Source organism: Sarcophilus harrisii, chromosome 4 (genome assembly GCF_902635505.1).
Source record: "Sarcophilus harrisii chromosome 4, mSarHar1.11, whole genome shotgun sequence".
NCBI lineage: Eukaryota > Metazoa > Chordata > Mammalia > Dasyuromorphia > Dasyuridae > Sarcophilus > Sarcophilus harrisii.
Window position 1 is genome coordinate 125,232,904 of NC_045429.1, and position 13,117 is coordinate 125,246,020.

The 13,117-nt window shown below is 33.0% G+C and overlaps 1 protein-coding gene across 2 annotated transcripts in view; it reads left to right on the plus strand.

The window, feature by feature from the left end:
• Positions 1-13,117, plus strand: part of PDE10A (phosphodiesterase 10A) — a 341,504-nt gene that overhangs the window by 267,533 nt on the left and 60,854 nt on the right. For both annotated transcript variants that reach the window (XM_031968385.1, XM_031968386.1), the window contains 2 exons: positions 7,211-7,262; positions 11,898-12,040. In XM_031968385.1, coding sequence (XP_031824245.1) covers positions 7,211-7,262; positions 11,898-12,040 — 195 coding nt within the window. The remainder of the gene's footprint in view (positions 1-7,210; positions 7,263-11,897; positions 12,041-13,117) is intronic.

The following is a 13,117-nucleotide window of genomic DNA, read 5'->3' on the forward strand; positions in this document are numbered from 1 at the left end:
CAGTTCATATAAATCTTCTCAGGTTTTTCTGAAATCCACCTGCTTTTCATTTTTTATAATAGTATTTCATTATAATAAAATGAGATCAGTTTCGCCTGACAACTTGTTCTGTCATTTCCCACTTGATAGATATTCCCTCAATTTCTGATTCTTTGCCACTACAAAAAGAGCTGCTATAAATATTTTTGTAAAAGTAAGTCTCCCCCCAACCCCTTTTCAAAATCTTTTTGGGATACAGATTTAGTCATGGTATTGTTGGATTAAATGATACGCATACTTTGATTGTCCTTTGGGCATAGTTCCGAACTGCTCTTCAAAATGGCTGGATTGGTTTATATCTCCACAAGATAGCATCCCAATTTTCTCACATCCCTCCATTATTTATCATTTTCCTTTTCTGTCATACTAGCTAATGTGATAGTTATGGGGAAGTAGTTTTAATTTGTATTTCTGTAATCAGTAGTGATTTATAGAATTTTCGCATATAACTATGGTTAGGTTTAATTATTTTGTCTAAAAACTGCCTGTTCATATCTCCTGATCATTTATCAATTGAGGAATAACTTGTATTTTTTATAAATTTAACTAAGTTCTGATTATATTTGAGAAATCAAGCCGTCATCAGAGATATTTGCTTATAAAAAAAGTTGTTTCCTAGCTTTCTGTTTTCCTTTTAAATTTTGATTTGCATTGGTTTTTGTTTGTGCAAAACTTTAAAATTTTAAGACAATCGCAATTATCCATTTTACATGTCAAAATGTTCACTATCTCCTATTTAGTCATAAATTCTTCCCTTCAAGGATCTTGCATTCTAACAGGGTATATGTATAGTTGGTTTTAGCTGGTAGTCAGATAGAAAGATCCCATAATCTTAGATACAGAAGCAAAGCAGATAGTGATATCTTTTCTTTAAATACCTTCAGATCTTATAATACCCTCATATAGCAAATGTTAGAAGCTATTTCCTATGCCAGGTCAGATTCCTCCTTCCCACACTTATCTATCCCCCTTCCTTAAAAGTGGCATACTCAATATAATACTTTAAATATTAGTAAATTTGATGTGCCTTGAGTAATTCAAGAGTCTCTTTTGTCCTGGAATTTACCCCTCTCTTAATGCAGCCCAAGACCAGATTATTGTTGGTCATATTCCGTTAAAGACATTGAGGAATAGTGAATAGAGTATTAGACTTGGAATCAGCGAGCTGTGATTTTTGGTTAACATCTGTGAATCTCAATAATTTTCATATGAGCCACAGACTGTGATCTTAAGATCACAGTCTGTGGCTCATATGAAAACTTTGTCCTATTTCCCACAGTAAAACAATTTTATAGATCTCTTTATGTCTTCAATGATCATTCAACTACATCATATTAATATAAATGATTAAATCTTTTATGGAAATAAAATGCTCTGCCGTATTTTGCCAATATATTTGAAAAGTTTTATTTTCCAAATCCCAGTTTCAAGCTCATTGTCATTAGATTCCAATTCATTAGATATAGCCAAGCCACTCAACATATTGAGATCTTTTGGGATTCTGACTTTGCTAGTTGCAGATTTGATAAGCATTTATACCTTCCTGATAAAATTATTAAATTGGCTCAGTTCAGAATCAAGTATAAATCCCTTAGTCAGTGTGGTACTAAAGAACAAGCACTTACAAAGTAGTCAGAAAAAGCAATACAAGGAAATTCTCAAAGTCTCTCTTAAGAATTTTAGAATTGATTGTATATGATATGGGAGACACTGGCAGAAGACCTCTCAGCATAGCATGCCTTCATCAGAGAAGGTACTATGCTCTATAAGCAAAGCAGAATTGAATTAGCTCGGAAGAAATGCTAATATGTGTTCCACCTGTAGCACAACATTCTGAAGTTGTATTGGTCTGATCAGCCACAGTTTAACAGTTAACTTGACTCTTAATTTAGTTCTTCAAGAATGAAAAACAAAAACATTTCAACCTAATACTGATGATCAGACCATATCTCTTCATTAGGTCTATAAGGATAACATGAATTTGCTCTTTGCAAAACTTTAGGTTATCAGTAACATCTTTCTACTAATTACATAACTTTAAACAAAATTGAAATGAGATCAGTTTGGCATAACATTCTCAATAAAACTGTGCTGGCTTTTTATGATGAATGCTTTCTTTTATTAGATGTATCTTTCCTGAAAGTACTGTTTTCTCGGGAATTAATGTCAAGCTCAGTGTTATGTTACTTACAGATTTCACTCTCTTCCCTTTTATGAAATCAAGATATTTACCATCATCCATTCTTTCTGATTTTCAGTTATATTTCAAAGGCACTGAGAATGTTTTAAGAATAGTATCTCCCAGTTTTTTCAGTGTGAGGGAATGTAATTTTTCTAATCTAGATGAACTTGAGGTCATCAAAGGTAGTGAACTCCCTCTATGATTTAAATATCCTTTGGAAGAAAAATATTCTCCTCTACTAAGAAAACAGAAACAAAGAGAGCAGTGAATTGTTCAGCAGCCTTATCTCTCCTTAGAGATCTCTCTTTTCCTCATTTTTATTCTATCTCAGTCATACACAGGCATGGACTTTCCACTGATTTTCCATTGATGTCATCATTGCCAATTAATTTGCCATTTTCATAATGGAGAACTCCAAAATTATTCTTTCTAACCATAATATTTTGCTTTTTTCTGTTTGTCTCTGTACTTTATTATCTTCTACACATAAATAGTTCACCATGATTTCTAGTCCGTTTCTCCTTCCTGTTCTCTCAGGCCATCATCACCATTCTGGCCTCATTTTTTTCTCTTTGTGTCTTGATGTCATGAATGATCTATATACCCCTTGTCTCATCTTTGTTTACTTCTGTGTAAGTTCTCTACTCTTAGTGGTATTGAGAAAGTGGTAAAAGTGATCATGGTCTCAAAGGAGACCATTATTACTAAATGACACTATTGAATTCTTAATTGGTCCAAGCTTTTTATTCTCTTTTCAACTACTTATGATATTCTCAACAGAGAACTTGTTTTATCCTTTACTCACAAAATATAGACCATCTAAAGTTCTTCAACATCATTCCTTGGTCTCTTACATTGCTCCAGCCTCTGATGATGATGGTCCCCTTCCCAAAGCCAATCCCTTTCCTTATACTCTTCATTCCTTCTCCCATTTCCTTTAGTATCTCAAGCAATTCTCTTTTCCATCTCTTTCCAATCCTTTCTAATCTGGTGCTTATACAGAAATTGCTTCCTCCAGAGTTATCAATGATCCTTTTAATTGCTAAATCTAAATTGCCTTTTTCTCAATTTTTATCCTTTTTACTCTTTTTTTCTCCCCATATTGTTGTGACACTTCCTCTAGATCATCACCAACATTTTTTCCCAGTTGTGGATAAAGCCTTCTCATGGTAATCTCACCAGCTTCTATCATTAATTATTATCATTGCACAGATGATAAACAGATCTAGATATCTATCTATCTAGATATTTATGTGGACTTTTTTGAGCTTTGATCTTATACTATCAATTGCACATTGGACATCCTTATCTGGATGCTCTCCAAGTAACTTAAACTCAACATATCCAAAATGGAATTCATCATCTTACCTCCTGGATTACCTATCTTACAAATTTATGTAATGTTATTAAGAGGTAATTTATCTAAACGTACTTTTAAAATCTGGACATTTCATTACTCAGGGTTCATTAACCCTATTTTTGTTGATGATTTGTTGTCATTTATCTCTCATAAATCCTTCTCATGGGTTCTATGCAGCATGCTAAGAGGCTTTCTTTAGATTTCTTGATATTACTTTATATTATTGTTTATTGTTCATTCATTATACAAGATTTTATCTTCTTTCCATTGATTTGATTTGATTATTTTCAATATATTCATATAAGAACAGTTTGTCATTGGGGATACCTTATTTATGCCCACCATGATTCACTCCATTGCTCTTTGTGATCTGCACGATTTTAATTCTAGAAAATTTATGGTATTCTGTGATATAGATTAAATAGACAAATTTTTCAACTTTACCTAGGATACCTTGAATTGTTTACCTTGAATTGGATGGTGGAGATAAATAGAATCTTTTGGAGTAGGCATTTTTGTCATGTAGAGCTATTTTTGATTATGAATACATGTTGTTTTTCATTCCATAGTCTATTACATTTTGACAAGCCAATCCATTCAGTTTATATCCATGAATTATCTGACTGGTGAAGATCATTTAGAATGAAACTAGTCTCATAAATTGATGGGGTTATCAAATTCAAACAGTCTATTCCATCAACTAAATCATTATTGAAAATACTAAAAAATACAACAACCAGAATTGACTCCTGTGTAATTACATACAAATCCTTTGAAAATCCAACATCAAAAAACTAGCCTAGTGATATTATTTCCTACCTCAGGCAATAAAATTACTAACAAAGGAGGTGTTCTTGCAATTCATCTTTTGTAGAATTGCCATGTATCACATTATTAGATGATTTTTATATTAATGTCTTTCTTTCTAAAACTTAAAATTGATTTTTTTTTTTATTTTACTGACTCTGTATATATGTAACAGAAGTTAGACAAACCAACATGTTCCTCATATATGGTATAGTACTAGTGCCTCAAAATATAGATTAATGTTTGTGGTAGAATTTTCTGGGAAATCACTTATTTTGTTTCCATATCCTCACCTAACCAGAGATTGACTAGAAACTTCTAATTCATCTTGGGTCTGTTATTATTATAGTTATAATTCAATAAGAGTATAAGTTTCTCTTCCTTTCCTTTTAGACCTGATTTTGGATATATGGCACCTCAGGGAAAATTATCTTAAAAGATGAATTCCTGTACAGAATACTAAGAAGTATGGGATTGCCATTTGTAGTAGTTGTTTGTCCTTCATTCATGAAGAGACCAAGGCATCAGGGAGGTGATGCCATGACATGCAAGTGAATTGGATTTAAGTGTGGGAAGTCTGTGCAAGGTTGCTGCATCACTTTTCCACTTTCAGGGCCATCTGAGTCCAGGGCCAGATATAGATGAGAAGGCCTGGAGATTGTCTTGGATGCAATGGCCTTTTTAAACTCTTTACGATATCTCATTTTGACTGAGATCACACCCATTCAGAGCTCAATAGCAATTAAAACAAACAGCTTCACCTAGGTCAATTAAAAAAAAAATTCTAAATAAATCTGGGGGCAGGGGAGGAGTCAATCTGGACTGAAACAATGACCACAATTGGGTCTTGGCCTGGGACCTATTGTGGCCTAATCTATGAGAGTCCTAGTGGTTTTGGTTTAAAGATCTGTCCTTAACAAAGGAATGATAGGAAGGAAGGGGAGGAAGGAAAGAGAAGGGTAGGAAAGGAGAGAGAAGGGGAGGAAAGGAGAGAGAAGGGGAAGAAAGGAGAGAGAAGGGGAGGAAAGTAGAGAGAAGCAAAGAAAAAAGTAAAAGAAAAAGGAAAGGAAAGGAAAAAGGGAAGAAAAAGGAAGGATGACGAAAGGAAATTGCCCAAGTGATCTGTTCCATTTGAGTCCCCAGTGGGGCAGCTCTACTCACAGAAGTTGTTCTTGAAGAAGACCATGATATGCAAGTGAGTTAGCTTAAGTTGAGGGAGAGAGTGCTGTGCAAGGTCATCTTCCTCACTTTCCCTTTTGTAGTACCTTTTTTGTTTTTTTTTAAAGTAGTCTCATTTTTTTAATCTCATCAGTTCCTGCTTACTTTTATCACAATGCAAATGATTAGCAGTTTTAGCTCTAGTCTGTCTTCTGAGTTCATCACTGACTCACTACTGATTATTTCCATCTGTATTTCCCCTAGGAATCTCAAACTCATCTTGCTCATCACAGAATTCTTTCACTCTTGTAAATTATTTCTGTTAAGGGATACCATCCCAATCACTAGGATTTTAACCTTGGATGAATTTGAACTCTTCCCTCTAGCTCACCCCTTATAATCAGCTACTAAGTCCTATTGATTTGGCTGGGGGAGCGGTGGAGGCAGGACAGAAAAAAGCTATCTTCTACAGAAAAGTACATTTTTACATGAAATAGCTCCCTGCCCAGAAAGAACTGAAAAAAAGAATTGAAAAATTGAAAAAAGAATTTTAAAAAGTTGTTCTTAAAACAATACTGCAGTTGTTATATGCAGCATTCTTTGGTCTTGCTCATTTCTTTTGTCCAAATCTATCCACATTTTTCTTACATAATTGAGCTAATCATTTCTTATAGCACAGTAGTATTCCATCATATAATACAATTTGTTCATCTATTCCCCAATTGATGGACATCTCGACAATTCCAAAGAGAGATACTCTAAGTACTTTACAACATGTAAGGTTCTTTTCCTTTTGCCCTAATCATCTCTGGAAATAAACCTAAAATCAAAACGGATGCAAGATACAAGATAAAGAGAGATAATACAAGAAAATTTAAACATGGAACATATGACTTACCAAATTGATATTTTTAAAGTATATGTCTGAAATTCTTTGCTATCACACTTTGGCTCTCTCTTTTCAGGCTTATTGAATATTTCACATACTCCATGTTCTCAACAAACAGGCCTACTTGCTCTTTTCATACATATCATTCCATCTCCTCTCTGTGTCATTTCACAGGTTGTCCATCCGTAGAACGCCTTGTCACCTCAGTTTGTAGAATTTCTAGCTTGTTAATATATTCAGTTCAAATGTAACCCCTTGTAGGAGACTTTTTCGTATCTTTACCACTTATTAGAGCCCATCATCCTTCAAAAATTATTTGGTATTTGTGTTTCATATATTTTATGTTTACATATTGTTGTACATATTGTCTTCCCTCAATTTCCCCAAGAGAAGATCCTAAAGGAGAGGCACTGCCACTTTTTTTTTTTTTTTTTGCTTCTGTATACCCAAATATACCACCTGATAACCTAATATGAAATAGCCTCTTATCAAATTCTTATTGAATAAATCAGTTATAAGTAAATATTTATATGATTTGCCTAATATTAACAAGAGAAATAAATTAGTTCAGCACGTTAAAAAATCTATTAAAAACAGCTCCAATGAGTGTCTGAAGAATCAGCATATGAAACTGGTGCTTTTTAAAATTTATAGTGTAACCATTATTGTTGTTTTTCCTAAATATAACCAAAATCAGGAAATGTACTCAGATTTTAGTGCTTACTGTAATCAAAGTAAGACTGTTTACAAATTTTAATTTCCTTTTTTCCTACAGAACCTATTTTGATAACATAGTCGCAATAGATTCTCTACTTGAACACATAATGGTAGGTTGGTTCTTATTTTTTAAGTGACTTAATAAGTCTTAAAAATATGAGGTATGCTTAGAAATTGCTATTAATATTATGAATGATGATATTTAATAAAGTGATTTGGGTCTTGTCAAATTACTTTTTAATTTCCAATACAGGGCCTACTTTTTCAAATAAATTGTTTTCTTGAATTTTTCAAACAAAAGTAACCTTTTCTTAAGTAAAGCAGAATAAGCCTTGTTTCTTTTCAATTATTAGTTATTTGATATTTCTAGCCTTACTAGTAAATACCTCACTACTCCTTTCTCAAAAACATAATTAGAAGCATCAGACATGTCAGTTAATGCAAAAAATGTTTTCAGTCCTCTAAGCTGTTTTTAAATTTGGTCCTTTAGGTATTGATGCTTTTTCTACTTTGCTACATCACAGGTCCTGATAATGGAGGATTTTGTATAGTCTAATATGACTATTAATGAATATTAACCTATATTTTTCCTTCCTAAAAGCTAACTAGCATGTCAAGAGAAGAGCTATGGACAGTATTCCATGGTGGCATGTAGCATTTTACATATTTTGTCACTTAAAATATTACAGCTTTTTACTGTGCTATCCTCCTTCAAGATAAGCAGTTGTTTTTTACCCTTTCCTTTTCTCAGTGATTCTGATGAGGTGACACAGAAATCAGTTTCTTAAAAAAAATATTCAAGACTGCCATGCTATATCTTCACTGTGGAGTATTCTACAAAGAAGACTTCTATATACATAGAACTAGAAGGACTTCAGAGCTAGATGGACTATAGAATCATGGCATGTTAGGCCAAATGCATAAGATAATTTAGAATGTTGAAATTTTGAAAGCCTTTGTATCAGTGTATTAAAAAGTTGGGATTTAGTTCAAATGAGCTTTAGATCTTTTTTTTTAATTATCACAAGAGTGTTTTAAGATACTTGTTTTAAGAACTTTGAATGTCACAGCCAAGAACTACTATTCCCTTAAAAAGAAAGCTTTCTTGGCAAAGTTTTTAGAGCTATGATTAATTTTTCTTTGTTAGTTTAATTTCCTGTTCCTTTATTGACAGTAAAATGTCCACATATCTACATTTTATTTCCAATGTGTGAAATATAATTCTGTTCTTTCCTCTCAGTATTTCCTAAGTGAAGAACACACAGATCCACTGGACCCCTCTTATCTATTTTTGCACAAATGCTTTTGACATTCTATAGTAGAGCCTGTGTAAAAGATAGATCACTCTACTTATCGTCAAACTTTTCAAGAGAGAGAGCTTATTTTTGTAAAAGCATTGTAAAGGCATAAATTTTAGACTAAAGCAATATATTATTGGTGTCCCTGAAAATAATAAATATTTTTTTATTACAGGGGTCTTTGTTAACATTGTTTTGTAATGTACTATATTTTTATGTAAATGTCCTCAGGCTTTATTGACATGTAGAAGTCTGTTTGTTTCATCTAAAACTAAATGAAAAAAAAGTCACTTATTCATATTGATTAATTGATAGTTGTTTCTGTTATCTTTTCCCTACTTTTAACTGAAATTTCTGGTTTGCTATTTTGAAGCTTATTAAATCAATAAATTTTATTTCACATAATATTTGGAGTCCTCTTGTATACATGGTTGTAGGATTTTCTTCTGTAATAAAATTAATGAATTTTTGATAGCCATTTTCCTCATAACCTTCCCTTTCATACCTCTTAGGTTTTATACTTTATTCTGGATGATGAAAATCACACAGTATGATCACTGAACAGTGAGATGCTGCTGTACAGCACAATGAATCATAAAATCTTCAGAAGCCATGTAGTTCAAAGTATACATCAGCACAGACAGCATGGAGTAGTAGAACTTTTTTCTCTTTAAATTAGTTATTATTAAATTTATTTCATCATTATAACTTATTAGGATCTTTTTGAGGGATCCTAATTTTTTTTTATCCAATATGTCAATTTTCTTCCCTACCCTATATAAACATACTGCTACAGCTTCATCTGAATCATTCATAATATTCTGGAGAATAAAAGAATAAAATGGAATTAACAGTTTTAAAAATGTAGGGAGCAGGTGTGCTTAAGAAGTTCTCTCCCAGAGGCAAGCTAGGTGGTGCAGTGGATAGAGCACCAGTCCTGAAGTTAGGAAGACTTGAGTTCAAATGTGGCCTCAGACACTGAACACTTCCTAGCTCTGTGACCTTGGGCAAGTCACTTAATCCCAGTTGCCTCAGCAAAAAAAAAAAAACAACAAACAAACAAACAAACAAAAAAAAACCTTGATTCTAGCCTTTTTCTTTCTTCTTTGTGGATCTTTATGGATTAGATAAGAATTTCTCTGTTCCCCTTATCTTGAATCCTTTCTGCCTTTCACAGAAGACATTATTTCTTATTCTTTATCCATGTGGATTTCTTAGTGTTTGGTAGCCACAAATGTTCAGGATTTCTTATTCTATAATATTACTAACCTAATGTACTTGAAGAAAATAAAGAGAAGGATTGAATGAAGAAAGAAAATCAGGAGGAGATTTAGGAAAGTGGAATAAAGTTAGTTTTTAATGATGATGATGAGGAGGAGGATGATAAAAAGCTTTTTTGTAATGCCAACTATGTGTCAGGCTTTATACTAAATGCTTTACAAATATTATTTCATTTGATCCTCACAATAATGAGAGGAGGTATGTTTTATTTTTATTAACATTTTACAGATAAAGGAAATAAGTCAATTAGGTGTTAAATGATTTGCTGAGAGTTCCATAGTAATAAGTGTTAAGAGATTTGAGACTGGATTTGAACTTTAGTCCTAACTCCAAGTCTGGCATATATCCACTAAGTCAATAATAATTAAGAGTTGTCATAATATTAAATTGTAATAATAAAGTGTTTATTATCTTTTATGATCAAACTTCTTTACTTCTCCTGTTTTTTCCTGATTTTTACAAGGTGATTCTGAGGGAAATTCCAAGTATACCAACCAACCAACCAGCCAAGGATTCTGCTATAGCCAGGGGTATATTATCAGTTCCAAAAGAGCACTTGGAGTAAAGTGAGGGTCAATTAAATCAATTAGATTGATAAAAATATGTAAGGATCTTAGGTTCTACCAGTTATATTTTTATCAGGGAAAACAGTAAAACTTATATCAAATTGGAATGATAAATTCCATGTACTCTATAGACCAGAAGGACATGAATTAATTTTCAAGGTCTACATATAGTATATGTCTATATAATTTTAATTTATTCAGTTAGGCAAACTAATTGAATTAGCTGTTTGTTTGATACTTTAAGTATTGCTTGTGTCTCTAAATATCAATAGGCTTAAAAGTCATTTTAAAAAATCAGGTTAGACTAGAGAAAAGCAATGAATTCAAAGGTGGAAGAACTGATGTTATTGAAATGAATGACAGGGTTGGAAGGATAATAAGGACATAATAGAAGAAAGAAGGATTAAAGATTGTGACAAGTTGAAGGACTGTTCCATTGTGTGGTCAAAGAATAGATTTGGCCATCATAAAACCTGAGAAACTGACGGAATAATGACCTTATTATCAATTGTTAGAAGAATCAACAACATAGCTACAGAAATCTCTGGGGATGATTTAAGAGGAAGACTATAAATTCTTAACGCTAATTAAGGAAATTGTTCTGGAGGTCAGTATTAGTAAAGAACAGAACTGAGAGAAGACAAAAGTCACATGAACTTCAAAGGAACAGGAATGATTGTAGCTGAGTAAAGATTTAGAAGTAGCCATGGGAAGTAAATAAATATGTGCTTAATCTGATTTGAAAAGTAAGAACAGTCATCCTTCCAAATTAAAATGATAGTAAGGAAAACAAGTGATGATTCCAATGCACCTCACATTCCTATTTAGTAGTAATGATTAAAATGTATGATTTTTGCAGTTTTAATTAAGATACAAGAAAATTTCTAAATTTCTAATGAGTAGGAATTATATGCGGAAAGAAAAGAATTAACTATCCATATGAACTATGCAAATGTATACACACATAGAAATCTACATCTACTTCAAATGAATTATTATTCATATATTTGGTTAAAAAAAGAAATGTGTTTCAGGATAAATAGAAAATGGATGAAAAAGAAATATTATGAATAATAGTAATACTGAGGAACTAGATTCTAATTAAATACTCCTTTTTCCTCTGCCTTTTAAAATTTGCTCTTTAATTCAAACAAATGAGGAGAAATGCAAAAGATCTGAGATTATTGATTGCTTTATGAAAAATAACTGTTTCTGTGAATGCTAAATATTTAATGTAAATTACTTTTGACAAATTGTGGAAGGCATTTAGAAATCAGAAGATCATGGAGCAAGGCTTGGAAGGAGGAGGAATTAAAGGTTGCTCATTCTCTATTTTATAGATGAGGAAGTGAAGTCCAAAGAAATTAAGCCCTTTACCTTGCTCATGGTCAGGCTTGTTGTTAATGACAAAGCCCAGATTTGAACTAAAATATTATAACTCCAAATTTAAAAACCTTTTTCAATTGCCCCACATTTCCCCTTGTTCCAGAGCAAAGACTATCACAGCATTTACTTAATGCCTTGGTTAGGCACTTCATCTCAGGCCTCCTACAGGAGGAGTTTCTTCATGTCTAATTTTTGTTTTGTGGTTTTTCCTTAGATATATGCAAAAAATTTGGTGAATGCAGATCGTTGTGCACTTTTCCAGGTAGACCATAAGAACAAAGAACTATATTCAGACCTTTTTGATATTGGGGAGGAAAATGAAGGGAAGCCTGTCTTTAAGAAGACCAAAGAAATAAGGTATGCAATGAAGTAAAAAGCAAATAGGCTCTGATTACAGATGTGCAGGTATTATGTTACCCGCTTTCTGTGCCTATTCACAGGTATGCTGACAATACTTGTCATACTGTGATATCATTCCCACCAGGACCCGCCTCCAGAAGGTAGTACTTCTGGGAATGACATTGCAGTGCCACCGAAACAACCTCTCTGAAGCAATAACGTCACTCCTGGAAATGCCCTCTTCCGGAGGCGGTCCTTTTGGAAATCATGGTGGAAAAACTTACTAGTGTGCCAAGGTAGGTCCAGGTGCACCCTTTCTGCTCTTATGGATCATCCATGTAGAAGAGCATGGAGATGTTTCATAAGGATATATCAGCACTAAGCATCTCTTCAGCTGTATTTCTAACACCAAAGAATCAAATACAGTATGGCTCATGTGGTTAATTTGGGCATGACGTTGACCTGTTTAGATCACTGCACAGTCATTGCAGTCAGTCATAGTTATATTCCATACTTGAAACTGGAATAATAATCAATAATCAATAAATGGCTACCACAGATAGGATTCTGTTTACAGAAATCACCTGATACAACATTGTACGTCAATGGAATGTTTATTTGGCTGATGTAGATATGGACTTTTTCCCCATTCAAGTGAGAAAATATGTGGAGCACTCTAGCATAATCCCAAAATTATAAAGAATTTGATATAGACAACTCTTAATTTATCTTTATTTTAATCTTTTCTTCTTCTTACATTAACACAAAGTGTTGTGGTCATTGCCAGATCCCAGTGACTTCTGTCCCCTAGTAAACTAGATTCCACTGGGCAAACATGTCCCTGGATCATAGTGAAAATTGGCTAGCTAACTTACATACATATTATTAGGAAACCAAAACTATATACTTACTCTTTTTGTTTTGCTAAGATGTTGGGACACTGGGCTTGGAGTCAGGGAGACCTGAGTTCAAATCCAGCCTCAAGACATTTAGTAGCTGTGTTATTCTAGTCAAGTAACTTTACTTTGTTTGCCTCATCTGTGAAATGATTTGGAGAAAGAAATGACAAAATGCCCCTGTATCTAAACAAAAACA